General features: G+C 54.5%; 1 protein-coding gene across 4 annotated transcripts in view; it reads right to left on the minus strand.

Moving 5' to 3' along the window:
- Window positions 1–178: 178 nt before the first annotated feature.
- The window catches only part of PTPRA (protein tyrosine phosphatase, receptor type A), a 97,954-nt gene continuing 71,175 nt past the window's right edge, over window positions 179–26,957 (minus strand). For 3 of the 4 annotated variants that reach the window (XM_026072747.1, XM_026072750.1, XM_026072749.1), the window contains 21 exons: window positions 23,352–23,430; window positions 22,519–22,884; window positions 19,468–19,485; window positions 15,969–16,053; window positions 15,254–15,327; window positions 14,155–14,291; window positions 12,913–13,003; window positions 12,584–12,660; window positions 11,173–11,209; window positions 10,239–10,336; window positions 9,514–9,633; window positions 8,095–8,261; window positions 6,563–6,698; window positions 6,035–6,184; window positions 5,688–5,781; window positions 5,079–5,155; window positions 3,120–3,254; window positions 2,525–2,650; window positions 1,544–1,695; window positions 1,282–1,417; window positions 179–407 (listed from right to left, as the gene is read on the minus strand). In XM_026072747.1, the coding sequence (XP_025928532.1) occupies window positions 333–407; window positions 1,282–1,417; window positions 1,544–1,695; window positions 2,525–2,650; window positions 3,120–3,254; window positions 5,079–5,155; window positions 5,688–5,781; window positions 6,035–6,184; window positions 6,563–6,698; window positions 8,095–8,261; window positions 9,514–9,633; window positions 10,239–10,336; window positions 11,173–11,209; window positions 12,584–12,660; window positions 12,913–13,003; window positions 14,155–14,291; window positions 15,254–15,327; window positions 15,969–16,053; window positions 19,468–19,485; window positions 22,519–22,884; window positions 23,352–23,430 (2,430 nt within the window). In that variant the 3' untranslated portion in view covers window positions 179–332. The remainder of the gene's footprint in view (window positions 408–1,281; window positions 1,418–1,543; window positions 1,696–2,524; window positions 2,651–3,119; window positions 3,255–5,078; window positions 5,156–5,687; window positions 5,782–6,034; window positions 6,185–6,562; window positions 6,699–8,094; window positions 8,262–9,513; window positions 9,634–10,238; window positions 10,337–11,172; window positions 11,210–12,583; window positions 12,661–12,912; window positions 13,004–14,154; window positions 14,292–15,253; window positions 15,328–15,968; window positions 16,054–19,467; window positions 19,486–22,518; window positions 22,885–23,351; window positions 23,431–26,957) is intronic. The other variant, XM_026072748.1, reaches the window with a different exon arrangement.

Raw genomic sequence — 26,957 nt, forward strand, 5'->3', positions numbered from 1 at the left:
AAGAAGAAAAAAAAAAAAGTTTTACAAACAAAGTAACAGCCTGCGTCAACTCTCCAAAGAGAGATGGTATGACAATATTAATCCAGACATCACGCTATTTAATTCCCCAATAAAACATTGGAAAAAAAGGAGCTGACAGTATCCGCACTAACACTTTGCTACATATAAAATCTCCGGCTAGTATGAAGCTTATGGTACCAATCTCTAAAACAGTTAAGATATATACACATATTTTGGGGGGGTATATTAACAAACAGAATATTACAAAATATTAAAGAAGGCAACTCTTCCGTCATTTGTTTCTTTTGCTGTTGGTGGTGGGGGGTTTTTTTTCACTTGAAGTTGGCGTAGTCCGAGAAGGCGTCGATATATTCCTGCACCACCTTGTAGCAGAATTCGTACTGTTCCTGCGGGAGCGGAGAGAGCACAGCRTTAGCAAGAGCGAAACGGCCGTGGCGAGCCGAGCCAGTGCTCCGCGGCCTGCGGCGAGCTGGGGTTGGGACACGCTGGACGAGCGGGTGCTTCCCGTCGCGTTTTTCCAAAGCTCCTTGGGTTCGGTGGCTGAAGGAGAGGCCGAGGAGCCTCGTCCCTGCATTATGGTGACCTCGACTTCAAGGGTTGGTCCCTCAAAAGAGGTATCTGTAGGGTTTCCAAGCTCRGCTTTGGGCGAGCGGGGTGGCAATGGACCCCACGGCGAGCAGCTCCGAGCAGCCCGGCTTCTGCCCCACCTGCCTTACAGCCCTCGTTACGGGGGATCTGGCCTCCCGCGCGCTTCGCGAACGGAAAAAGCGCAGTATCCCGTCTCTTCCTCTGCTTCCCCTTCCTCTCTGGGCCAGCGCAGGTCTTAAGTTGGCCCCAAAGAGAAGGACTTCTTTGAAGTCCTCAGCATCCTCGCAAATGTCCCTTGCATAACCTCATCTAGTACCGCCTGCTCCTTCCCTCCCTGCCAAGGTTGTGCTACAGCCGCTCGGGACAAATTTCCAGGCTTGGGAAGCCCATGGACACGTGGCGGGTGGGGGAAGAAGTCTCCAAGGAGGCTCCTACAGCTCCTAGGGGAGTGTCAACACTCATCAGGGTGGCTGATGCCTTCAGCCAGCCAAGCTTCACCCCTTCGCATAGAGGGAATCGCAGGGACTTCTACCTCCTGCCCTGCCTCCATCCCTTACTCTTCCCTGGAGACAACCTCAAGCTGAAGAAGTCTTCCCTTAAAACCTGAACTAAAGCGAGTCCGGAGGCCGTTCCCGCTGAGCGGGGAGCGTGCGCTGCGGGCAGCGGGCTTACCAGTGTCTGCACCATATGCGGCCTCTGCAACCTCAAACTCTTCACCGTCTGAAAGACATCGAGAATCCCCTCAGCTTTCACCCTCTCCAGGACAGTGCTCAGCGCGCAGAAGGTTCCCGTTCTTCCTGCTCCGGCACTGGCAAAGGGAAAGCAGAAGGTAAATGGAAACRTCCATACGGGCGATTTTTTACCGTCGCTCAAGCTCATTTCAGCGTCAGTCCCCTCGCAGCGRCATCCGGCCCCCCGTTCCGCCCGGCTTTACCTGCAGTGCACAGTGATCGGGTGGTTGCCAGACTGCTGCTGCTGCTTCTGCACGGCCGCGATGATGTTGATCATCCCTTTCCCGTCACTGGGGATCCCAACTTCTGGCCAGCCGTGGAAATGAAACTGCCGAATCTGTCGGCTCTTGTTTTCCTGGCAGAAGAACACAGCTCGGGCTCAGTGAGCCCATCGGAGGCCAGATCCGGACCTAAAAACCTGCTATCTCAGGATCTCGCTCTGCCAGCAAGGCAGGTGGAGATATCTGCCTGCAGGTACATCCCTGCTGCTGACCATCCTTTCCCAACCTCTCAACAGCTGCTTTTATGCCTTGTGCCAGCAACCTACATAATTTGATCATGATGGGGATGAAGGTGAGACAGGCGTCAGGAGGATGCACATCTAAGGGGAGAAAATGCTCAAGAGAACTGGCAAAAGCAATGGATTTTCCAAGGGACAGAGCCGATGGGAGAAATGACATTAGCTGATGAGCATCTGCTACTGAAGAGGAACGGAAAAGGTGGAACTGGGGYACTGGGCTAAAATGGATGTCCAAGAGGAACGCAGGCACGGCATCCTTGCGGAGAGGGGTCGCTGGTATGTGTCAGAGCAGGACACGGAGCAGGGAGCAGAGAGAGGCTCGGCAGTAAGGCAGCGGTAGGAAGGAGACTGCTCGATGGCAGCAGGACGGAAGAGCTGGATGACAAGCAACCAGCGGGATGGAAACAGCCCCAAGGGCGAGGGTTAACAGTTGGAAAGGAGCTGAGATTGCAGCACACACGGGGAGATGGAGGAAAGGATGAGCAGGGCATGAACGCTACTTTGGGGATGATTGGGAGATGATGGAGCTGAARAGGGCTTGGATGCCTGAGGGAAGGTCCAGGAGCACAGGAATCACAAAGCACCATGTCCATTAGCAGGGATTAATGACAGCAAAACCCCGGAGAGCCCAGAGCTCCCCAAAGGGAGAAGGCCAGACTCTTACCCTGGTGTTCGTCACCAGCAGGTCCCGCACTGTGTAGCTCTCACACTCCTCCTCTTTTTTCAGCTCCACGGTGATGTCTCCATAGGACACTGAGCCATCAGAAGGCCAGTACTGAGCACACTTCTCCTGAGAAAGCATAAAAGAGGAGACAGGGYGAAGAGCCTCTTATTTTCCTGCTGCCTTTAGTGGAAGGACCTTCTCCTGGGGTTGGCACCCTCCGAAGCCACGGGGAACTACGCAGGTTAGGAGAGGAGCTGTGAGGCACCGGCTTGCTAGAGCAGATGCCACACCAGGTGCCACTATTTAGCTTCGGAGCTGCTTTGAGAACTGAGGGTCCAGAGTTGTTTTTTTAACTCCTCTCCTCCGGATCTGGAAACATCTGGACTCTTTGCATTGGAATTAGAGGTTGAAATCCCCTTCCCGYGTGCGTTTGCCAGAGAAAGGCTGAAAGAGCAACGCCGTGTGTGTGGCGCTGGCGGGCTGCAAGGCACTGGCAACAGCACYGGGGCCATCTGGAGATTTTAAGGGTTTGGGCCGATTTCCTTCACCGGCGCTAAAAAGCCTCACTAGCTGCAGGGATGCCCCGGGCGCTTACCTGGCCTCTCTCCTCCAGCTCTGTTAACATAACTATGGAGCAGGATTTCCACTCCCAGATCATCCTCCAGAAGTCCTCTATCGTGTGCTGAAGAGGTCCCTGGCTGGCAATATAGGAGTCCTTCTGGCGATAACCCTGCAATTGCAAGCCGCCGCGGTGACCAGCAGCCCCCGAAGGCAGCGCCGTCCTGCCCGACGCGAAGCGTGCCGGCTTTGCCCCGGAGCCCAGCGCCTGCGCAGAAAACGCAGGCGAACGCACGGAAAGGTGGGAACAGCACGTCTGCCGTCCCCTGCACCCCATGCCCCGTTGCCGCACGCCGGGCGAAGCGGCTGGTGTCTCTCCGGGCTGCTCGTCACGGCTCCTCCGCCGCCCCGGTTAACCGCGCACGCGGATCAACCAGCCRCGCTGGCGGCGAGCAGCAAAGGGCAATAATGTCTCTGCTGACAGAGGACGCGTCCAGACGCTCCCGGACGCGGCCAAGTTAGCACAGCTGAGTTAATCCTCGGAGCAGCGCGACTGTTCATGTGAACTATCTCAGCCCGGGCAGAGAAATCTGCCTTGGCTGGGCCCGCTCTCACAGAGGGCTTGGTTAAGTCCCTGCACATGGACATCGACACATCCCCGCTCATCAGCCGAGATGCCATAAGGCAGCGTTTTATCACGGTAAGAACTTCATTTCTAAAGAAATCATCATATTGCCTCCACGCCGTACCCATTTGGTAAAGAAAGATCTGGGTTTCCAGTGCTCCTGCTCCTAAAAGAAGTTGCGAAGGTTGAACTTCGCAGAAGAGCTAGCAATCATGCTGAAGGTCTGGAGACTACAGCTGCAACTTTCATTGGGGATTTTTGGAAGACGTGAGCAAAAACATGCCCTGTAGTAAGTCAGGGTGACTCTGGCTGTTCCACAACCCAGAGATGTTCCTGTTTCAAAGAATGAAAACCTCCAATATTCCCCTGTGCCCTCACAGCAAGCTATGGCTAAAGATGCCTAGTCATTTGGAGCTTGTCACTGTAGCAAAGTTCAGCCGAGGCAGGAAATTGAATCTTCAACAGAATTGCTTACATGACATTTAAGCTTTCGGAGCTAGATTTGGAACAACAAGGCTGCCAGGCCGGAGGGCTGCTCAGATTTGTGTTTGGTTCAAAGCTAATGCAGCCAGAGCGCGGACATGCCATCCTGTGGGGACCCAGCCGGCGTGGTTTCAGGGAGCAGTTAATTTGGGACGTTACGGCTGGGAATACACTGGTTTCACTGGTTCAACCTACGGCAGCAATGGCCCTTTTGGAAAAATACCTGCCGTGAGGAGATGAAAACAGAAATTGGGCTAAAGAGAAGGGTTCGTYGTGACTTTCACAGCACCGGCCTCCCTGCACAAAGGTAAATACTCATAGGAGACGTTGCCCTGAAGTCAACAGGATTACTCACGAGCGGAGGATGTGCGACGCACCTCGGAGCGAGGAAAGCACTTAACCTYGCTGCCTCATTTCCTCCGGTCAGCAAGACAGGTATAATAGGATTGACCTGGTTTTTCTCAAGGGTTTTGGGATCCGCGTACGGCTCCGTTGCCTCATCTAGGGGATGTTTTCTGACCAAACGAACAGTGCCATAAAGCAATCAGTACTCTGGCTACACGTGTCCTTTTCTCCAAAGCCTTCATCCAAACTTGGGAGTTGTAGCAGTGAGACCGGGATTTAGAGRATCAGTTCAGGCTCTAGCTCTCCTCTCCCAGGTCTCTGTGGGTCAGAAGACTGGAAGGTCTTGGTGAAACTCCTGTCTGCGGGGTTCGTTTGAGACAAAACCAGCACTAGCCATTGACATGAAGCAAAGCCAGGTGGAAAGAGGCTTATGAAACCCAGAGAGGAAGCGTTTCAGGACAAGACAAATCCTTCCCACGGGAAGCAGTGTGAGGTAGAGGGTTTCCAGTGGGAGAGTATGAAAAGAAGACAACAAATACTCACATCAATGAAGGAAGCATTTACATAGTCCGTATTCTCTTCTCCTCGCTTCACTGGAATGATTACTCGGTTGAACTCATCTAAAACAGAAGCAAATAGATGAGCRTTTTGGGGGATGCTTTCAAAGCACAACTCCTCGCAAACCGTGCGTGGCCGTTAGATGGAAAGTCCCCAAGGTGACAGGCCAGAGAGATATGGGAAGGGGAACCCTGCGTTTACAGCACCAGTCTGGGGTGAGGAGACTCGGCTCCAGCTTCTGCCATGGTTCAGGGAGGCCAGGGCAGGTGAGAAGGGGATGTTGAGGAGAGACTCAGGGAGCAAAAAGTCCGCTCAAATAGAGACTCCCTTTTCCCTTGAGGTAGAAGGCCTCGGGGAGTATGAACCTGCAAAGAAGAAAGCCATGACAGGAACAGGATAAAACAAAAGCAAGAGCTACAAGGAAGCCCAAGGGCGGTTTTAAGTTTGTTCATGAAAATCTACCTAACTGGAAAAATCAAGAGGCTGAAAAAGAAAGGGAAAATCGAGGAGAAAAGCCCTGTCACCACAGCTACCCTAAAGGTTCACCCTAACCCGCCGAGCGTGCTTTTGCTCGGACAGACGAGCAGCCCTTACATGGAATTATCTGAAGCACCCTGTTTTTCTTCATGTTTGCTGGCAAGTTGCCCGTTCTCATCTTGTCGTTCTGAATTTTGATTGAAGTTAGCTTCTGCGGAGGAAGGAACAAAAGCGGTAACAGCTTTCACAGTCATCGAAAGCAAGCCGAGCGTGTGACAGTCCCAGCAGCCCAGCGTGGTCCGAGCAAACCCACCAAAACGTCCTGCAGCAGTAGGAGTGCTCATCATGGGGGAAGGGACCTAGGATCTGTTCAAAATCTGCTGTTCGGGACAGACTTTGATGCAACGTTCGTTAAGTTCTCTTTTGAAAAGTGCTCAAAACCAGCTTCCCTTCAGCATACGCACCTTGAACTCCTCTTCCAGCCCGTTACTGCTGGTCCCTGGCACTTTGTTGTAGATTTTCTGGAGGTGGATTTCTAACGAAGTCACTTCCAGCTCTGTGTCACCGTAGAGATAGTGCTCCAGAAGTGCTTGGTATATAAACACATACTGCATCTGCAAGAGTTGCAGGGAGAAACCATCAGCTTCTGCTTCATGCTCCTCTCCACTTACTATCCGTCTCGCAGCGTGTGCACGCACGTGGGCTGCAAACCCCCAGGCCATGCACGTAACACAAGCGGTCACCGAGCGCACAGCACGCGTGTAAGACCCCAGTGCTCTCCGGAAAAGTCGACAATAATTTTTCTGCCCCTCCAAAGGGACCGAGACCTTCTCTGCTACATGACCTGGGAGAACTGGAGGAACTTCATGCAGAGCTGAAAGGGAAACCGGTGATTAAAAGGAGCGTGTGAAGGTCTCCCGAGTGTGTGGGGGACTGACTGTGCTAAGAAAACCTAACTACAGCGAGCAAAGCCTAAACAAACCCGAACTTACATCTGTCTGTACCATCTGGCAGCGCTGAGCCCGGATCCGGCTCACGAAGCCRTAAACGTCCACCTTCCTCTCGGCGTGCATCATGTCCAGCATGGCGTCGATGACTATAAAAGTGCCCGTGCGTCCTACCCCGGCGCTGAAACATCAGAGGRAACAAGCAGTCAGTGCGAGCAGCGTTGGAGCTTGGTCCCTTCCGGCGCCGCCGGGAGCGAGCCAGGCACTGCAACGCAACCCAGGCACGGGAATGCAGCGCTTCCCAGCAGTGAGCAAACAGCAACACCTATTTCGGAGAAGAGAGAGGCTTCTCAGCCTCTTTTTTAACCCCCCTGGGTTTTGCAGAGGGATGCATATAACTCCACGTTCCAGTAACCACCTTGACCTGCGTGCACGAAGGCACAGAGCAGGGGTAACTCAACGCAAAACCCAAGCCAGCGTYGGCTTTCTGAGACTTAAGGGCTGCCCGTTTCCGCCAGCTGTGCCCTGCTCCTTCCAGTCACCCTCCTTGCCCTGAAGCTGAGCCCACAGGGAAGCCTTTTTTCTGCGCTGGTAACTCAAATGTTAAGGAGAGATGAAGAAAGAGGAGGCTAGTGGATGCTACTGAAAGACAAAGCTCTGTTGTCAACTGCCTTCTGAGAAGGAAGCTAAAAAGAYGGGAGCTGGGAGGCTCCAGATGTGGTTACCATCTCGGCCATTAACCGGGGGATTTTCTTTTGCTGAAGCACGAACAGAGCAGCAGCTGACAAAGAAGGGACGATCCTTTAGGTTCAAGTCTGGGGAGCCGATCTGAGGGAGCCCCGTCGACGCTGTAGGCTACAGCGAGCGGGAAAAACTTCTGCACGCGGCTGCACGGAAGGACTTAGCAAGCGTCCTCGGGTCAAACCGTGCTGCCGCCCGCGATACCGGCTACGGTGCTCTACGGCAGAAGGCAGGGCACACTGCTTCCGTGGGGGTCTGCGGCGAGCCTGGCGGGTGAAAGGGGCCGCGAGGCGGTCAGCGTTGCCGTCAGCACGGCTCGTGAGCGAAACGCGAGGACGCGGATCGGCGCTCCGCCGCYGAGCGAGCCCGAACGCGCCACGGCRCTACGGCTCGGCTTCTGCAGAAGCGCGAGATGCAAGCGCAGCGAGATGCACGCAGCCGCTGGACGGGCGACGCTGTCCAAGGCCTCCCGCGGTTCCCCGGACCTGCTGCTGCGCCTGCAACTCGCTCCRCAAGCGTTCAAAGGCTCCGGTCCCGTCTCCCGTGCAAGCTGCGAGCTGAGCAGCGGCTGGCCGCAACAAGGTCTGGTGCCCTCCTGCGCCTGGCCCAGCAGAGCGCCAAGGGGACGCGACCAACGCACGGCAGCGGCTTTTCGCTTAGCTCCCTCTGAACCGAGCTCAGCCAAACGACGACCGTTTTGGCTCCAAYGCAACGCGAGCGGTAACACCATCGCATCACTGACTGCAGCTTCATTCRGAAGAATGTGGGTGTCACACAGAAGATGCTTTCCGGGCGACGCGGGAGAGGCAGAGAGGGCTAGCCGCCGCCGGACTTACCTGCAGTGCACCACTATTGCTCCTGCGTATTGGGGGTTACACGTCTTCACCTTCTTCAGGAACTTCAGCATGCCAATGGGGGTGAAGGGCACCCCGAAGTCGGGCCAGCTGGTGAAGTGGAACTGAGTCACCAGGCGCTGCGGCTTCTTGTTCGTGACGTCCCCCACCTGGAAGGCAGACGCGTGTCCCCATTACCGACAGAAACCTAGATTCATCTCCTCTCCCCAAAACCCAGAGACGGGAGGGAGCTACAACCCCAAAACTGAACTCTGAGGCTTAAGGAACACTAATGTCCACAAGCTAGAAGTGTGTGGMCCTGCACTCGGGGGCCACATGAGGCTCCAAAAGCATGACATTTAATTGCTCAGTACCACATCTTGCACCCTACGGGTGCTGCCRAACACCAGAGAAGTGTCCTGCTTGCCCTGAGCGTATGGTACCTCCGTGACAGGAGCACCAGCTTATGAAGGCTGCCTGCATGGAAGTCAACCGGACTAGGCTAACTTCACCAGCTGAGCATGTCTTTTAGTGCTTCTAGAGGAAGGGACAAGGTCTAGATGGGCCTCCTTGTACTCGTCTGCGACTAACTGCTGTCCTGTTCCCTGTGTCCAACAAGGTGGCTGATGAGAGAGGTGCCAAGCCCAGCCTCGGCTGCTGGGYGTCCACCCAACCTCCGTGCACAGATCTCCTGGCCGTCAAAGCGAAGCGCGAGGTTCAGGAGATCCCAGCTCAACGTCTAGCTCGGTTTCCAACCGAGGCGCCCGGTCGCCTATGCGTCAGCTCTTTGTTGCCTGCCTCATAGCGCGTTAGGAAAATAAACAGTGACTAAAACACCCAGCGTCTCAGAGGAGGAAAAATGTAGCGACAGATGGGGAAGTAATTAAAACCAAGGCAGACGGCACTCGATTTGGTCTCAGCTCAGGAGATAAATCTGCCTCATTGCTCAGCGCAAGGAGCCAGGCACTGCGTGGCTGGGGGTGAGAGCAGGGACTGGTACCTACATCCCATGCAGGCATGGACCCACCCCGCTTCCACTCCGGCACCGGCAACAGCCAGCACTGYGGTATTACGGGACTGAATTTCAGATCTGCTATAAATCAGCCGCACCGCTTTCAACGCCGTGACGCCAGGTGTYTAAGGTAAGTCAAGTTTTAAATAGCTCTGGTGAAAATGGAGACATGGGTGCTGTGGTCAYGGATCCAACCACTGCAGGGGGCAACAGCTCCCACTGCACCTCTTTATAGGTAAGGAACTGTATTTCCTGGATGGYCTCCTTATTTCTTCTGCCCTCCACGCACGCTGTCAAAGAGCCACCAAGAGCATCCTAGGGCAACGTGAGAGTTTGGGGACCCCGGCAGGACCTCTAGGATGCAAAACGTGAGACCGAAGGATGGGGATAGGAGATGGGGACCACAGTACCTGCTGAATGCAGAATTTCCGCACCGTGTAATCCACCAAGACGGTCACGTCTTCCACAGAAACCCGGATGTTTCCGTATGTCCAGCAGCCCTGATCTGGCCAGTACTGCGCACACTTACACTAGGGAGATGAAAACCATACAGGTGAGGCCCGGCGTCTTGAAAGTCTCAGGTGAGGCTTGTCCCAGAGGGGGAGAACTTGGCCTCCCGACCCGCAGCGGTGCCCCGGGAAGCCCAGCCACYGGCACGCCGCATCTGCAGCTGGGAAACTTGGCACTGAGATAGTGGAAACGCTGCACAGTTAAATGCACCGCGCAAAATGCCTGGCTGGTGTCAACCGGAGCTGCAAAAGCGACTCGCTGCACAGGCTAAAATGCAGCAGTTGAAGATCTGGCTCCTTCCCGATGCTGCTAAAGCCGAGGGAAATTGGGCCAAAAGCTCTGCCGGGAACAGGTCAGACCTGCCTTGCGCTCGGGGTTTGTGTCTGTCGCATGCTCTGGGCTCCTGGGAAGTTTGCACCATGATAAATATATATTACACATCGAGGTCTATCAGAAGCAGGTTCCTAGGGCCCCATCTAAAGGATAAGGAACATCAAACTACCTTTAAACATAAGACCGGTCTTGTTTTCGCAAGCACGGCGTTGGGTGTATTTGGGCACAACCTCTGCCTCCGTGCAAACTACACCCGGGTAGAAAGCTGCCCCCAACGCGTCTCACCRCCTACCTCCTTCCTCTCCTTCAGGTTGGTCACCATGACAATCGTGGCTGTGTTTTGCTCCCAGATCATTCTCCAGAAGTCATTCACCGTCTCTTCTTTTGGTCCTAAACGGCAGGCAAGCGGATGTGGGATTTGGGAGAAGACGTCAACCAGCCAAGTGCTGGTAAGACATCAAGTATGGGGACTGAAACCCACCCGGGCGGCAATAACGTGTTGCTAATGATGCAGCGATTTTTTTGCCAATAGGTGTCAGCACAGGACACGCTTTGGTGTCTGGGAACGTCGGCGATCCCAAAGAACAATATCACACAATAGCAGGGTTTTTTTAAGGGACTGGATATATTTTACGGTCCGGAATTCCATTTTTAGCAGCAGAAGGGGAAATCGGACACGCAGAGCCTGGAAACGAGCTCGCCCAAGGTCAGCCAGGGAAACCGTGGCCGTCACAAACAGCACTCGCCAGTCCTGCCCCCAAGCCCCGTGCTTTAACCGCAAGATCCTATCTAAACACGGCACAAGAATATTTATTTACCGCCTGGTAGACAAGGAGCTGAGTCAACCTAACCATTCCCTGCCAAGCCAGAGGCTGAGGGCCAGAAGAAAAGCGCAGYGAAAGCTTCCCCCCAGCTGGGCACCGGCGGAGGGCGAGAGCCAGCCTCCGCTCTCCAGCAAGCGCCGGGGAAAGGGGAARGCGATTTCCAGGCGTGCGAGCTGTCGGCGGCCCGGCGGGGTTGTTGCAGCGGCCGACGATTGGCAAAACCCGAGCGATACCCAACACCGCTGCCCGCGAAGGCCGGAAGAGCAAAGCGCCTCCTGCGCTCGCGTCGGCCCCGTGCGCCGGCAGCACTGAGCCCTGCATCGGTTCACCGACCGCGAGGACCGCGAGGACCACGAGGACYGCTCGCACGAGGCAGAGCAGCTAGAAAACCCGAGAGCTTACCTTGCGCAGCGATGAACTTGTTCTTCTCTTGGTAGCCCTAGGCAAAACAGAAGGAGGGAAAATGAGAGGCGAGTATTTCTCGGAGACAAGAGCCACGAAGCGTCGCTACATCATTAATAAACCGAGAGGTCGCCCGCTCGGTGCCGGCCCGGCGCCGCGCAGCGGACCGGCTGCAGGCTCCGCGGCGGCGGGGAAGCAGCGCTGAGAACGGGGCAAAACTCATCTCWTCTGGGGACGGACTGAGCGTGGCGGCAGCCGGCACAGAGCCCTAAGGAGGCGGCATCCGCCAGCCCCGCGGCCGGGGTCGGACGCCGCATCCGCAGCATCACGTGAAAATGGGCGCTCGTCTCGGGGAAATAAGGGTCGTTGGGCTCCCGGGGGTTTGTTTTATTTCCTAAAGGCAATGTATATATCGCTGAAGGAAGTAAAAAGCTCTTTGGGGTCTCGCTTTTCCCCCTGTGCCTCCCTCTCCATCTCAAAGCCTATTTTTCCATGTCACCCTTCCCAGCGTAATCCCTGTCAGAGCCCATCCCCACGGGCATTTGCAGCTCTGCCCGGCTAGGTGCTGCGTGCAGGCACGGTACAAGGCCAGAACGAGATATCCGCTGCTTGTTACCTCCGTTTTACTCAGGGCACACAGAGGCAGAGCGACGGCCAGCAAGTTGTCCCAGGCCCTACGGCGAGCCCGTGCAAGAAGGATGTCCCCAGCCTCGGGCCGGAGCTCTAGCCACCCTCCCTGCCGTAGCGGCAGAACCTGTCTCCTAAGGAACAGCTCGTTTCGTTACGAAAAACCAGGATTTGGTACCAATACGAGGACCAGAAACTCAAGTTGAAATGAAACGAAAGGGAGAGGTCAAGCCACGTTCCCTCCCCTCGGGAAATCAAATTCCCTAGCAAAAAGCAGGGTCCTTAGGTAGGTGGCAAAACTCCTGCTGACTACTAAGGGCAAAGGAGGCAACGTGGCCTCCAAGTATATTTTAGCTGGGTTGCTCGATTCCTTTTGCACGCCCTTCATTTTTGGAAGCTGGGAATTTCCAACGATTAATCGGCCACGCGATTAATCAGCCGTTAATCTGAAGTCTTCTGCTCCTCCGGGAACGGCGACCAAATCCCTTCCAGCCCCGCAGGCTTGGCTTTGCAACACCGCAAGGAGCCCAAGCGCCTTCTCCTTATTTCAGAAGTGGGGAAAAAGGGAGGTGTGAAGAGATGTGACCGGGGCAAAAGCAGCTGAGCAACGGCGGAGCTACCGACCGGATTAATTAGCCCTGGCTCTCAGCCTCTCGCTCTCGTCTCTGGACCATGTTCTTCGGGGTTCACGAAGCCGAGGGGGAACCAGTGCGCTTTACGGCAGCTACGCAAACGTTACGAGATCAAAAAGGAGCTTTGCCCTTCGAAGTACCCGAGAGCTTACGTTAATGAAGGAGGCGTTAATGTAGTCGGAGTCRGGAACCCCTTCCACGGGCGTCAGGTGAACCCGGGAATGATCGTCTGGAGGAAAACGGAAAGCCAGCGTTAGAAACGCAAGCCGCGTTAGCCGAAGCTRAAGCACGCGCAGCGACCCGGCCGGGGCGCGAAACCGCAGCTCCGTTACTCGGATCCTGATTTCCTGCTATTCAATCACCACCCGAGGGGTCTCCTGGGCTTTTCTCCCCCCTTTTTTTGGTCTCTTTTTTTCTCCTCCTCGCCCCGCGGAGCGGGAAGGCAGCAGCACCCCGAGCGGCCCGACGCGCGGGGACCTACAGGGCAAGATGTTCACGTAGCGGTTCTTCTCCTTGTTCTCCTCCTTGGAAGCAGCTTCGCACGTGGCCTGGATGGGACACGCCGGGAGAGCCTGAAACGGTAGAAAAAACGAGATTTTCCGTCATGTTCTCCTCCACGGGGTGGGGGGGGACACGTCAGCACGGTAAAAACAAGCCGGCGGCGCTCCCGCACGGAGGGGACGGGGGCGGCGTGGGAGCACCTGGTCTGAGGTCCATCACCCCCTTGCGCCCGCTGAGCTCAAGGCGCCGACTTACATTTAAGCGTGAGCCCTAGCACGGAGCGCGAATCCCCTCTGGACATGACATAGGGACTGCCAGGACCCACGGACACGAGGTGGCAGCAAAACCTCCGACTCCAAAGCCACGAGGCGCCTTCGAGGCTCCTGCTGAGCTTCTCCTCCGCTAAGAGCGAGGCCGCTCAATCCGGACATTTAACTTTGCCCCCTACCTCGTTACTTCTCACAGCGTCGCGTGCTTTTGTCTCGGCAAGATGCAACTGCACCAGGTTTAAGGGCACAAGAAGCCGCAGGGCTTAGCGAGAGCAGGAGGAGGCTTTGGACACCTCAGAGGAGACAACCTGGTACTGTGGGGTAAGCACTGAATTACTGCAAAAAACGATTAGKGCTGAAGGCCAACTTTCGTCTTGTAAATTGTCATCATTCAGCTTCAGAGTTAACAGCTCGTTATGATAAGCAGGGTCATTTCTATCTCCCTGCCAGAGCTCTTGTTTGGGTTGGAAGCAGGAGAAAGCCGAGGCAAAAAGCCTTCAACAYACCTATAAATCATCATCATTCCCAGATCCAAGTGAGGAATACCGAGAGCTATTTTAACGCGAGAGGTACTGGGGCCTGAGGATGCCAAGACGAGCGGGGACGGAAAGCAGGCGGGCGGCAGACGGGACCGYGCGGGCGACCAGCTACGGGAGCGACCGCCTCGCCGCACGTTTTGCCGCGGCCACGCAGACACCCCCGCGCGCGTGGGGCTGCTCCGCCACGTCCCAGCCGCTTCGCTTCGCCTCGGCGCGGCGAGCGCGGGATTTTCCCACCGGCCGTCGCCAGCCCTACGCCGACGGCAGCCCGTCCGGCCTTTTCCGCACGGCTCCGAAAACACCGGCGACATCCCGCGCCGGGCCGGGCTGCGGCAAAACGCCGCGCCGGCGTGAGCGAAACGTCCCGGTTTTACCGCCTGCCTGGCGGAGAGCGGATCCAGCCGAAGCACTCACGTTGAACTCCTCCCGGAAGAGCTTGTTGTCGTCCGCCATCCTCCGGTTGATCTCCTCTTCCAGCTTCTCCACGGGCAGGGGCGGGTATTTTCGGTTGGTGCTGGGCGACCTGGCGAGCAGCGGCATGCTCTGGGGCTCTGCAAGGGGACAGGCGGGCGTCAGCGGCACCCAGCGCTCCCGTCCCTGCCCGTCCGCATCCCGGCTAGCCCTCCTCCTCCGGATTTGCCCCCACCGCGCGCCTTGCGCGAACATCTGGGAAGGCTTTGGGGTGCTACGAAGCTCCTCCAACGCCCCGCGGAAGGTCTCGCGCTAAGCTGTTTTGGAAGGAGGATCCCGAAAGGAGGAACGTTGTGTGTCTTTGGGTGTATTTAGGAGGTCCGGAAGGGTTTTTATAAAGAAAAAACGACGTCTCGCTTGCTTTGCCTTGGAAACGCTACTTTGGTGCCTACAGCAAGTCAGCTGTCACCTTAATTTGATTTTTTGGGGTGTAAGGACAGTTAATTATCTGCAAAGATGCGTCTTCTCAAGGCGCTGTTCCCGGGAGTCAAACGGGTATTATGAAAACTCCAGAGGAGTTCRCCGACTTCCAGCAAACCCCCTCTGCAAGCCGGTATTCGGCGAGGGTTTCCCCGCTCCGGTCCGAGACGTCCCGTGCCCTCCGGAGGTCGCGCGAAAGACCCCCAAAGGCCGCACGCGTGGCGGCCCCGCCGTGCTCGCAACGGGAGCGGCGCCGTACGGCGGGCAGATCGACGCGGGGAGCTCCGCTCTGCCCCGGCGACGTTCACCGGAGGGATAAAAAATCCCGCTTCCGACGACCGGAGGGTTTCGCGACACCGCCGTGATTTTCGCCGCCTGTTTTTAGGAGACTTGCTTGGGAGGTAACCAGCTACCTCGGGCTGACCGTGTGCTCTTTTTGAGAGCGAACGCTTTCGAAAATGGGGGAAAAAACCCCTCTGGCGACTAAATTATTCCGTCGTCATTTTGACGAACGTTTTAATCGACCCGTTTTGCAGATTCCCGGGACTGAGCTCAGCCGTTTCGGAGAGACGCGGCGCTCCCGCTCCCCGAGCGGCCCCAGCGTAGCGAGCGCGGGCCTCACCTGCATCATCCGTCCGGCCGTTGGACAAGCGGAAGGAGTTGGAGTGGCTCCCTGCCTGCTTGTATTTCTTGAACCTACGGAAGAAAAGGAAGCGCAGGAAGTTAGGAGCTGCCTATCTATGAAGCCGGGGCAGCTTCTTGGTGGCAAATGCCCACCGGGATCGAAGCCTCAGGACGTGATTTTCCTCCATTTATTTTCCGGCATTTTTTAACTGAAGCTCCATACATCCTTGGCAGCATGTCAGGAGCCCCAGATCCTGATTTTTCCCGTCTTTGCACCTATTTTCCAAAGTTTTTGCTGCAAAAAATCTCCGTGCCATCCCTGCTGCGAGGCCCCGAGCCGAGAAACCATGGGAATTTTTCCACCGCTTTTCCATAGCTTTTTTTTTTTTTAATTATTATTATTTAATCGCCAGAACGGTTTGTAAATTAAGATGCTTACTGCAGGTGAGCAAACGCTCTTTCCGAGCCGAGCAGATAGGCGCTCGGGAGCTGGGAACTGAGGACAGCGTTTGGAGCGGCCTGGATTAAATGCCCCAAAACGGCATTTTCATCCTCCTCCTCGGTCCCTTTGGAAAACGCTGCCCGCGTCGCCCTTGCTTAGCTTGGGAAACAGAGCGAAAGACTCGCGACCGAGAGCGGCCGCTGGCTTATTATCACTCGGTAACTAATTCCTGCCCCTCGGAAGGGCGGCGAGCACTAAAAACGCTCCTTACCTTAACATGTACAGCACGATAATAATAAATACTATGACGAGAAGGAAGGACAGGGCCACCATGACGGCGATGATGGGCGTCTCGTCTGCAAGAGGCAAAGAGAGGGGCAGTTAGCAGCCGTCGGCGAGCCGGCGTTTCAAGAGAGCGCATCGCTTTGCAGTTATCCCGTTCGGAAATAAAGGAAAGCCGTCGATAAGGTCGCATGCGTCAAATCCCCCGGGGAAGACCCGCGGGACGCGCGCGAGCGCCGCTTCCCCCGAGGAACACCGTGCCGCGGGCTGCGGTTGTCACCCGCCAGCGCTAATCGAAGCATCGCTGGAAGTTGTCCGCCGGGAAGTTTTGACCTTGCAGGTGGAAGCTGCCGTGGAGAAGGCTGTGTGGATCCGCGTGGGAAGCTCCGAATAGCTCCGGAAGAGCTACTGGAGTTATGAGAGCGTCAAGCTTTAGCGTGACCCACCCCGAGAGGGGAACGGCGAGAGGCGGCAGCTTTCCGTCTTGCAGAAAGGTGACGGTGCCGTTGACGGGGTGGCTCCAGGCTTCATCTCCGCCGTGGAAAAAAAGATTTTCCCAGCTTTTTCAAGGTTCGTCCCGGTTCAGATCCAAGCCTTCGAAGCGGGCGGCAGGGGATCGAAGCCTTGCAAGGTGCCGCAAGAGGCCCCCACCGCGAGAGTCCCAGGTTGGGTTCCAAAGTTGGCCAAAGGGAGAAGCTTCACCCCCGTTTTAAATAAGGAAAGGTGAAGTTATAGCAGATAATAAGATTAGAAACTGGAATGGCAGCTTATTTTGGCTGTTTTTCCAAATAGGGGGACATGCCCGGTGTCAAAGACCCCCCCTGACGCTGGACGGCAAAAGGGGGCCACGTTCACCTGGAGCGACTCCGCGGGCTCCGGAAGGAAGCCGCGCTTTCCCAGGGATTTGTTTCTCCCTGAGCTTTTGCTCATTAAATTATCGATTGAATAATTGATTGCTGGCGCCGAGAAAAAAGATTTTGGGTGGTTTCTGTGCTCAAAACCTGGGCCGGCTTAATCCGCCGCGGTCTCGAAGCCGCGATTCGGCACATCCGCATCCTCCGTCCCCCCCGCTCGAGCTAGAAGAACGAGCGGGGTTAACCAAGAAAAACTCTTTGCATCCTGGCGAACGGGGCAGCAAAGATTTATCGGCAGCGGCCGCGGTCCTCGGGGCCGGAGAGGGACCCTTCTCCAGCCGCTCTCCGCAAGCCCCCGTGCGTCCAGCACCAGCCCCGAGGAATCGCCGCGGAGCCGGTCCCACCTCCAGCCCGCTTAGCGCCCCGGAGTTAATCCAGATCTAAGTCTTTGCATCAAAAGCTCAGTTCTGCCTGGAATTTCAGGTCTCTGCCCTAAGCGCCAGCAATTCTGTCCGGTTTTGATAAGCGACGTATATGCAAACCGTGTCGCACCTCCCGTCGGATGCAACGATTTGTTTCGGTCTCTGCCGAAGCCCCTCTGTTACTGACAGCTGGTGGAGACCATCCTTCGGCCCAAGCAACCAAGGCCCGAGCTTCAGGAGCAAAGCTTCAGGCCCCCTTGATTTCCATAATCTCACAAAATCACGGTCGGTGCAATCGTCAGGTCGCCCGTTCGGGGCGCCGCACCCCGGAAATCATTAACGCGTGGGCGGACAGCGCGAAGCCCGGCCAGAGACTTCAGTGTTCTGCCTTCTGAAACGCTGCTTTCGCCATAACGCCGGCTCCAGGCGAGCAATAGGGGACAGCAAGATATTTCCTGTCGGAGGAAGGCATCGTCTTGCTGATGGACACGTCGAGCCCGGAGCACGGCATCGTTCCTTAAACAGCCAAAGGGACAAATACCTGCGCAACGTTGCTCTCTTTTCCCTCGGGAAAAAGCAGGCAAGACCTTCCCTTGGGGACAGCTCTGCCGGCGCTCCGCTTTGGGATGGGGACGGGCACCGAAACACAAGGGCTGTTTCTTGTCCGCAGCAGCCCCAAATAACCAACAGCCAAAGCGTACTTGTTATTTAAGGCACAGCGCTGTGGCTGGTTCCCCCGGCAGCACGAGGGTGAGAAATAAGACGCAGGAGATTTTCCTTAACTTGGAGAAAAAGCACTTTTCCGTCCGTCACCTTCCCAACAACCCTTCAACCAGCAATTTGTTAGGAGAGCTTTAATTCTGGAATACCCTTAGCGAGGTTATTCACAAAACGTCCTCGACAAGAAAACTACCTATTCCTCCTCTTTGCAACAGCAGAGGTTCAACATCGTTTCGCGATTCCCTTTCCCGACGTCAGGGGACGTTTATTCCAAGGGATCGCTCCCACGTGAAGCAGCTTTGCTTTTTGCTCCAAATGCTCCTTAGAGTTAAAGAAAAACTCCGGCACGAGCTCAAAGACATTCAGTTCATAGCGGAGCTGATCCCGCACCGATTAGCCCTGCAGAAGTCAACGTACCTGGTCTTAATCTGCTGCACTTTTCCAGGTCTGGTTAACTTAAAAGGGCTTAGTGGTAAAGCCCCCTTAATCTAGCAGAAATTCGTCTTTTTAATGGAAAAGCCATGTAAGCGATGCAAGTTTGCTGTTGCTAGACCCTCCATCGGTTTTCTCAGTGAGGGTTATATTGGTAAGGGGGGATGATTTCTGAAAAAAGATGTGTACGTACATCCGAAAAACCCACGCGTGAACCAACCCTGCCTCGAGAGGCAAGAATAAATCACAGTCTCCCAGTTTTGCTCCCAGCGCTGCTTCTCGGTACCGGAGAACCGGGATTTGTGACTGATCCCCCAGAATAATCCTCTAAGCCATAGGATATGGAAAATATTAACAGCACCAGCGCTAGGAAGTCAGATTTTTGCCTTTTTTTTTTGTTTTGTTGTTGCTGTGCTCTCGGGACTAGGGATTAACAGCGCCGGAGAGAGCACTAAATAACCCACGAGCCATGCCAGACCCGCGGGAATGAGGCAGAGCATTTCTGCACGGGTCTGACCATCTTTTAAGACGAATTCTTGCCCCTGCGTCCCTTTCGTTTCCACTATGCCGATGTTCAATCTAATGCGTATTGATAAGAAATATTGCAGAGTGTCGGTCTTTTCATTTACACCATCCACATCAGCAGGATAATGTGCTTTAAGCGCACCAAAGAGCGTCTAATTGGATTGTCACGTAGCTTATAAAGCTGAAATACTGATTGGAATAATGATGAAATGCAGCCAGGCAGCTTGTTTTTAGCTGTATTTCTGGTCTCATAATTCCTATACGGCTAAAGCAAGGTGTAATCGCCAATATTCTTTTGGCGATCTCAATTCCCTGAACGGAGTCATCCAACCAGAGATGGAAAAACGAGTGTAAAAACTGCTAAATGAAAGGAACGGATTTTTACGACGCCTTGCCAACAGAATTAAGGAGGATAATAATTATTCCCGTCATCCGCAGAACAGCTCTCCTGGTCTAACATAATAGCCGAATCCTTCTGAAAACGCCTTCTTTACTTAGGGTCTAAATAAAGAGCAATGAGAAATAAGATTCTTACCTCTTCTGTCAGAGTTACCTGCATAAAAAAATAAAGAGAAACTCTCTTAGCAACAAAGAAATACACATTTGAATAAGAAAGGAAAGAACACAGATTGAGACACTAACAAATTTAGTAACTCGCATAATCCTCTTGCAAGTCTTTCTTTTAAATTAAGAGCTGCTACAGCATGAGGTTAAAATGACTTTCAGCTTTTTCTTATTAATAAAGAAGAAAGGAGCAAAAGTACATTTCCAGCCTTCCTGATTACGAGGAAAAGCCTGAAAACAACTTATTTTGCCTTTTGGGTTGTGAGCCACTGGGGAAAACAAGAAACACCCCGTATTTTCTCCTTTTCCCTCCCCAAATTTGAAGACACTCTCTCAAATTCACACGTCGCTGCTGAGCACGTGGAACCGGCGACGTGGAAGCAGAGTCGTTTCTCCGAGGGAAAGACGGGCGGATAATTTGGAGGGTTACTGCAAAAAACGCCAACTTTAAAAATAAAAATCACGATACTTTGTTAAAGAACGCAAACCTACCGAAGAAGTTCTTAAGGAAAACAAGCCTCTGCGGCCGAAGAGGGAACCGAAGCCGAGCCATAAACATCTCTAAACACACTGCTCTTAACGACATAATCCATTTAAGCCTATAATAAGCAAGCCACTGATGTAGCTCATTAGCGCTTTAACATTAAGAGATAATGGGTGTGCATTAAAGAGCGACTGAGCCAAGAGTTCAATTAAAAGCGGTCGAGGGCCCTCGCTTTGCATGCGCAGGACCGCGGCGCGGGGCTGAGGGCAACGTCTTGCAGCACGGAGGAGCAGGAACCGCCCGTACGTGCCCTAATTCATGGAGGATCTCCTGCCCCATCCCTGCCCTTGAGCGGTTCCTTCTCTGAGGTCTCACATAGGAGACCACTGAGTCGTCCGATGACTGATATCCAAATTTCCCATCGAGATTAATGAAAAAGGTGGCCCCGACACTAATTTTGCTCCCAACAGTTGAGCTCAAAGGAAGGAAGGATCAGGTCGGTCGTCTGTCCTAAGGTCTGGCACAAAGCGAGAAGCATCAGCAACGCCCAACTTGCCATAGCGTATGCCATGGGCGTTAGCAATAAACGGTAACCCGCGGCATAAAAATGATAGCAAAGACATGACAAATATAAACTCAGCCCCTTGATAGCAGACATCATATTGCAAAATCCAAATCTTAGCAGCACTTCGGTTTTTGCCTTCTTAAGTCCCATCAGAAGGCTATTCTCAGCTAAACTCGCACGGTAGTTAGGATTAGTTTGGACTCCTCCACTCTGCACAGAAGCTTTGATGAACTGTGTTTGGATGATTTCTGTGTTGCAGGACACTAAAAAAGATGGGCTCTGCCCTCCACATCCCTTAGGAAAGACAACTTCACTGCTGCTTCCCCCAGCTGCAGTTTCTGAAGATGCCAAAAGGAGAAGGGCACCCAGATCCCACAGATTTTAAGAGGGATTTAGACACCCAACACCCAATTTCTCTTAAGAAATTAATTCTTAAGGGATGTCCACTTGACTTCTCCCTGCATTAACTCTTCCATTTTACCTGAATTCGATCCCTCCTACCCCACCGCCAAGGTAACAACCCTGGTTCTTCACTAAACCCTGCGCTCTCAAGGCTTTCACTCCAAGCTCCAGCAGGTGCTGGTATGCAACGTTCCCAACTCAGGAGGCACGCAGTATTGAAGCTGGGTCCCAAGTGATGCAGCAAGGGGCAGCGTATGGCTGAAGAGTCACAGAGCAGCTACGATTTCCAATCAGCTCAGCCGCTTTCTGCCTCTTTGGTCTTAACCTACATTGAACAGTCAAACTCTACATTCTTGGTGGACACTTTTATAAGGTCTAAGGGGGGGGGGAAGGATAGCAGGATGGCAACATGGAGAATTCTTCTTCATCTAGGTCTTTGAAAGATGAAATTAGCCCAAGGAAAGGGGAAAAGACTGACAGTGTAAGCATTATAGGTCGTGCTGGCAAATGCAGTATTGACACGTCCACGCATTAGTTCAGCATGAGGCATGGAAAGTCCGAGTGGATGCACCTATGCTCTGCTCCCAAAACCACCGTAAAATCCGCAGCGATGCTGCAGGAGCTGAGCTCCAGCATAAACCAAAGCTAATGGGCTGGCACCGGTTACACCGAGGCTGAGCTAACTCCTGCAGAACGAACCTCACGGGTTTCTCTGTATTGCGCACGCCACGGATTTGTCATCTCGGGTGCCACGACCCACAACGCCGTTAGCAAGTCCTAAGCGCGGTGCCGGGCACAGCTTCGGCGCGCTCGGCTTTGGGCTTCACCCTGCTCCACGCTGGCTGCATTCACCTTCCTGGATGAACCCTACCACATGGGACACGGACTCGCAGCCTCATCCTTCCTCCCCCGCTTGGCTCATTTGGGGTAATTAGCCAGCTCGTCAGCATTCCCCCAGGGGCCGGATCCCACCCCTGGTGGGCCACCTCTAATCTAGGCCTTATGTCCCTTGGGACAAGGACCGTCTTTTTTTGTGTGTGAGTGCCAAAAAGCGTGGCTGTAGCCCGTGGTTGCTACCAAAACACAAATAAATGGTCTGTGTAGCGACACTCCGGAAAATCAAAGCTCTGCAGCTGAGCGCAGTCCCAGGGGGATTTATCGCTATTGCTCAGACAGACCCGCTAAGGCTCAACTTTTCGGCCAGCACCTGGGAGCTGTGCAGCACTAGCCCGATTTTACCCCCAGTAAAGCACAAAAAGAGGTGAAATTCGTCTGTGACGGAAGCAGAACGAGATCCTGGGACTGCTGGCACCCCAGCACGTTGGCACCAAACGACTGCTCCCAGGGGACCGTTGTGCTGTTGTTTTCCTGCTTAAATTAAAAAGCCCAGACCTTCAGCAGGAAAAATCTGTTTTGATCTAGTCCCTGCAGTGAGTCATACTGTTTTAGATCATCTTGGAATTTGCCCCAACGAGTCTTCTTGTTCCCTTTTATTCTCAGGAAACGAGAGAAGGGAAAAGAAACAAGAGGTAGGGAAATCTGGAGAGGAAGAAGAGCAAAAAGCCACCTACCATTGTGGGAAGCAGAAGAGGTCTCTTGAGTTGTCGCCGTCACGCTGAAATTCCTCTCCGTCGACTCCTCTTCCGTGCCCGGCACAGCGGCATGGGGGACAGATGGTGTCGCGCTGGGAAGAGCGGAGGTGGCCGGAGGCGTGGGCAGGGTTGTCCCGAGGGTGGAGGCGTTGAGACCCACCACCGCGGTGGTGGTCGGCGAGGGCCTGGTCACCGCCGTTGAGGGCAGCTCCGACCCCGCGGTGGAAACRGTCGCCAGAGTGCTGCCGTTGGGGCTGATCGCGCTCATCGGCGTCCCGCTCTCCGGACTTGCTGTCGTTGCTTTGACGGGAGTGCTGGGGGAAGCGAGCGTGGTCGTGGGTGGCTCTGCAGACAAGGGAAGCGCAAGGGGACCTCCGTGAGACGCCTTTCCGCAGCGCCGAAGGATTTAGCTGCTGGAGAGGCACGTTACTGCAAGCACACAGATGAAAAGCAGAAACCCCCAAACCCCAAGTCCAAGACGGAGAACGCGTTACACCATATGGTGAGGTGACTCCTACCAAAGAAGGTATCTTAAATACATCTAGGAGATCGAGAAAGATTAGAGTAATTAGAATAAGAAAGATTAGAGTAATTAGAGCAAGAGAGGATCAATATTTGCTACCGGACAAATCTGCAGGTCCCATTTACGAGGACCTCCAGTCTGCCAGGTGCTCTCAGCCCCTCGTACAGTGAGCTCCAGGGCCGATGGCGCAAGCCACCAAGCCATGAAGCCATCAAGAACGCGAGCGCTTACTCCCTTGAGCCGAAAGATGGTTTAGAGACAAAGAGAGGAGACAAGGAGCGTATTTTACCTGTAGTAACATTGTTGGTGCCTACGCTTATGAGGCTGCTTCCGAGCAAAAGGACAAAGACCCACAAATCCATGTTGACCTGGAGAAGAGAGCAAAGAACAGTTACCGGCCGCGTCACGTGACGGGTCCCAAACGCCCCCAAACTGGGGGCCCTGCGGTGCATCTCGCCTGCCCAGAAGGACCAGAAGGAAGGAGTTAGACGCGTGGCTGGGGTCGCTGCTCCTATTCGGAGCGGAAGGATTTGTGCCCGCGTTCGCCCATCCCCAACGGGAGGGGACGAGGGACTAGCCCAGGCGAAGAGCTGWAGCAGGGAGCGAGCGAATTTGGGGAGAGAACAGAAACCCGCGCAGAGGAACGAGCTAGGCGATGCAGCACCGAAGGGCAAGTACTTGGTTTGAGGGGAAATTAATACCGCGTGTGCAAATAAGCGTTCTTCGAGAAAACCTAAATGCAACGTACGGGAAGAGCCTGGCAAGGGGCTTTGACCCCAAATGCCCAAGAAGCGCGAGGCCAGAAGGAAGAGCGCGAGCAGGCGGCTGAGCTGCCCCGCTCCACCTCCAGCAACGCGGCCGCAGCATCCACAGAGCTGCTGCAGATCGGCAGCCCGCTGCTTTCGCCTTTTTCCCCTCGGAATTTGATCAGGGCCGATTATGACGCATTTATACCTTTTTCTGGATTTCTGGCAGCCCTAGAAAAGCAACGTTTATGACCTGCCAGCTCCGTGCCCAGGAACAGGAGCTCTGCAGCAGTGAGGTCCGAGCCGCGCATCAGCCGCGTGCCCGCGAAGCAGCTCGGGACGCGGCAGATGGACCTCTCGCGGGCGTGCAAAGCCCGGCGCATTTGCGCTCGCTCACTAAATGCACAAGGAACACGTACCCGTGCTATAAATAATAATCTAAAACGATCTGAAAACGCGTGGCACGTGCTGTCCATTCCCTCCCCGCAAACGTCCTGCAAAACCACACGACGATGATGACACCCGTAAAATCGTTTTCCCTGCAACAATCCCTAGGTTTTCCCCCTGCGACTCTTTTGAATAAAAATACACAGTTCTGGTGGTGGGTCTTTCCCATGAAAATCTCAAAAAGCTCCTGAAGACGGGTAGCGTTATCTCCTCCCAAACAGAGACGGCTCGAGAGGCGCGGGCGAACGGGAGCGAGGTGGGCAACGGCACGCTCTCGGCCGGAGCAGGGTCCAAGAGCCCCGCGTTTGCCGATGCTACGAGACAGCTCGGTAGGTGCCACCCATCGGTATCTGCTGCTGAACCATCTCCTGTGCTTCAGGCGCTCGTCATTTCTCCGGTCGCATTTGCAGCATCTCCTGGGAGCGGGCTGGGATGTCTCACGGCCGAGTGGACCGGTGACGCTGCCAGGATGGGTTTTCTCCCTGATATTCAATGAAACCCGGCGATCCGAAAGGAGCTGGAGCTGGGGGCTTCCCTTGGAGGTCCCACCCGCCCCCAGGCTCCGTGGCCGGCGTGGGAACCGCGGGAAAACGGCACTCGGCAGCGGCGAGACGGCACACTCAACGCTTTGCGCTCGCCGTGGCTGATGAAACCGTTTTAAGGGCTCGCTCCGGAGCTGGAGATGCTCTTGACCGGACCCGTTCCGGCTCTGGAGCTCAAAACCGTGAGGCTTTCTGTTCCCCTTTGGAAACCACGGCCGGAGGAAAGCAGTCGCCGAGTTTTAATGTGTATTTGCGGGGAACGGCTCCGTGCACGGTGGAGACCGCAAAATTAAGCTGCAGCAGGGATCCAGAGGTTTCCTAGCCTGCTTTTAAACCCCGCTCCGTGCAATACGGATTATTGCATCAACTGCACGTTGCACGTGAACGCAAACCAGGAGGGATTTTCACACTCCTTCTCCCCAGTTTTTTTGCAAACCCAAAGTGTTTTTCCCCGTACGCCTCGGAGCCCGGGGCTCTCTTCCCCCTCGGCTGCCTCCCGGGCCGATTCGGAAGCGGGGAGGAAATACTTGTAACGTTCTCAACGTAAACACGGCTCTTGGCCGGCCGCGACATCCTGCGCGCGCCGCAGAAAAACAGCCTGACGTCACGTCGCCGCCAGGGAAAAAGGGAGCCGGCGGCGGGCTCGGAGCGAGCCGCTAAAAACGGCTCCGCGACGACCACACAAGGACCGTTCGGCTCTCTCGCTGCGGGAATCGCCCGCGTCCTACGCGGGCGTCCACGGCCCCCTGCCAGGGCTTTGCCGCCACCTCGGACGTACTCGGCATTCCTGCATTCTGGATTTCCGGAGAACGAGGCGATTGCTCTCGGCTCGCACGGAGGACGCAGGAGCCTGTTAGGGCGACGCTCAGCCGCGCCGGTGCCGCGGGAAAAGGCAGGCGAAAGGACGGTCGAGGCAGCTCGCTGAGCGCATCGGGCGATGCAAAACGTTAATTGGGGGGACAAACTGTGGACGAAACGGGGCGCAAGGCGGCTTTTCGGAGCCGAGGCGACGGCAGAACGGCTAAGGAGAATTTCCTCGAGGACGCCGGGAAGGAGCGATCGGAGCGGGAAGAGGAAGATCAAGGTGGGAGAGCAAGCAAAGGAGGGGGAACAAGGTTGKTTTTTTTTTTTAAATAATCTTTTAGGCACGATCCCTTCTTCAGGACGGCGACGGCAAGTGCCGGTCCCGAGACGTTTGGCGGCAAGCCGGGAAAAAAACACGGTATTGGAGGGTGTCGCTCGGTGAAAGACTTAAAATATATAGAAAAGAGCGATTTAGCAGGTGTAGTTCTGCCCCGGTGAGTTCAGCCCCGGTGCTACAACAGCCCTTCGGGTGTAGCAGGGATCGCTGGTCGTGAACCTCGGGAATCAGGGGCTGCTAAGCGAGATATGATGCCCCAGCTCTCGTGAGGCTCCGTATTAATGATGTTATGATGGCAAATGCAGGAAAAAAAAAAAAAAGGGAAAAAAAAMCACCAGAAAGCACCACGTTGGGCATCGCTGCTGCAAAAACCACTTTCTGAAAAGTGTTTTTTTTTTCCTTTTTAAGCCATTCTGGAGTAACACCCCGCAAACTCTTTGCAAAGCCTGCCTGCTTTCTATTTTTTTCCCCCCTTATTTTATTTTTTTTACACGTAGTGGAACACCATTGCTTCTCGTCGCATAAATTTGCATTTATTAAACCCAAAACGTTGGTCAGGAATAACAGGGACATGAAGACAGCCTCGTGGAAAGGGGCTGGCACTGGTGACCGGAGATCTACATCAGTTTGCTGGTTGTCCCTTGAGCTAAATTATATATATACAGATAAAGAAACCAAAAGCCCACGTTTTACCAACGCTAACTCAAATGCATCGACTTCAGGCTTTTAGTTATGTCTTTTTAACTCTCCCAAATGCCGGGCTGCAGACGAGCCCTGAGCGGCCATCAGGAATTTCAGAGACACTGAATTTATTTCCCAATATACCAGCACTTACTGCTCCAACTCGCAACTCGGAAGGAGAACACGAGTCGAAAACCTCTTCCTTTCTTACTATTTTCTTTAACTGCCAGAAGCGTCTTGAGACGCAGCTCACGCTGAAGACTTCAAGCTGAAAAATCCAACCCGGAGCAGTTGCCAGATGCAAACGTTTGAACACGACCTACAAATGGGTTACTGGG

The sequence above is a fragment of the Apteryx rowi genome, unplaced genomic scaffold, assembly GCF_003343035.1.
Source record: "Apteryx rowi isolate R43461 unplaced genomic scaffold, aptRow1 scaffold_35, whole genome shotgun sequence".
NCBI lineage: Eukaryota > Metazoa > Chordata > Aves > Apterygiformes > Apterygidae > Apteryx > Apteryx rowi.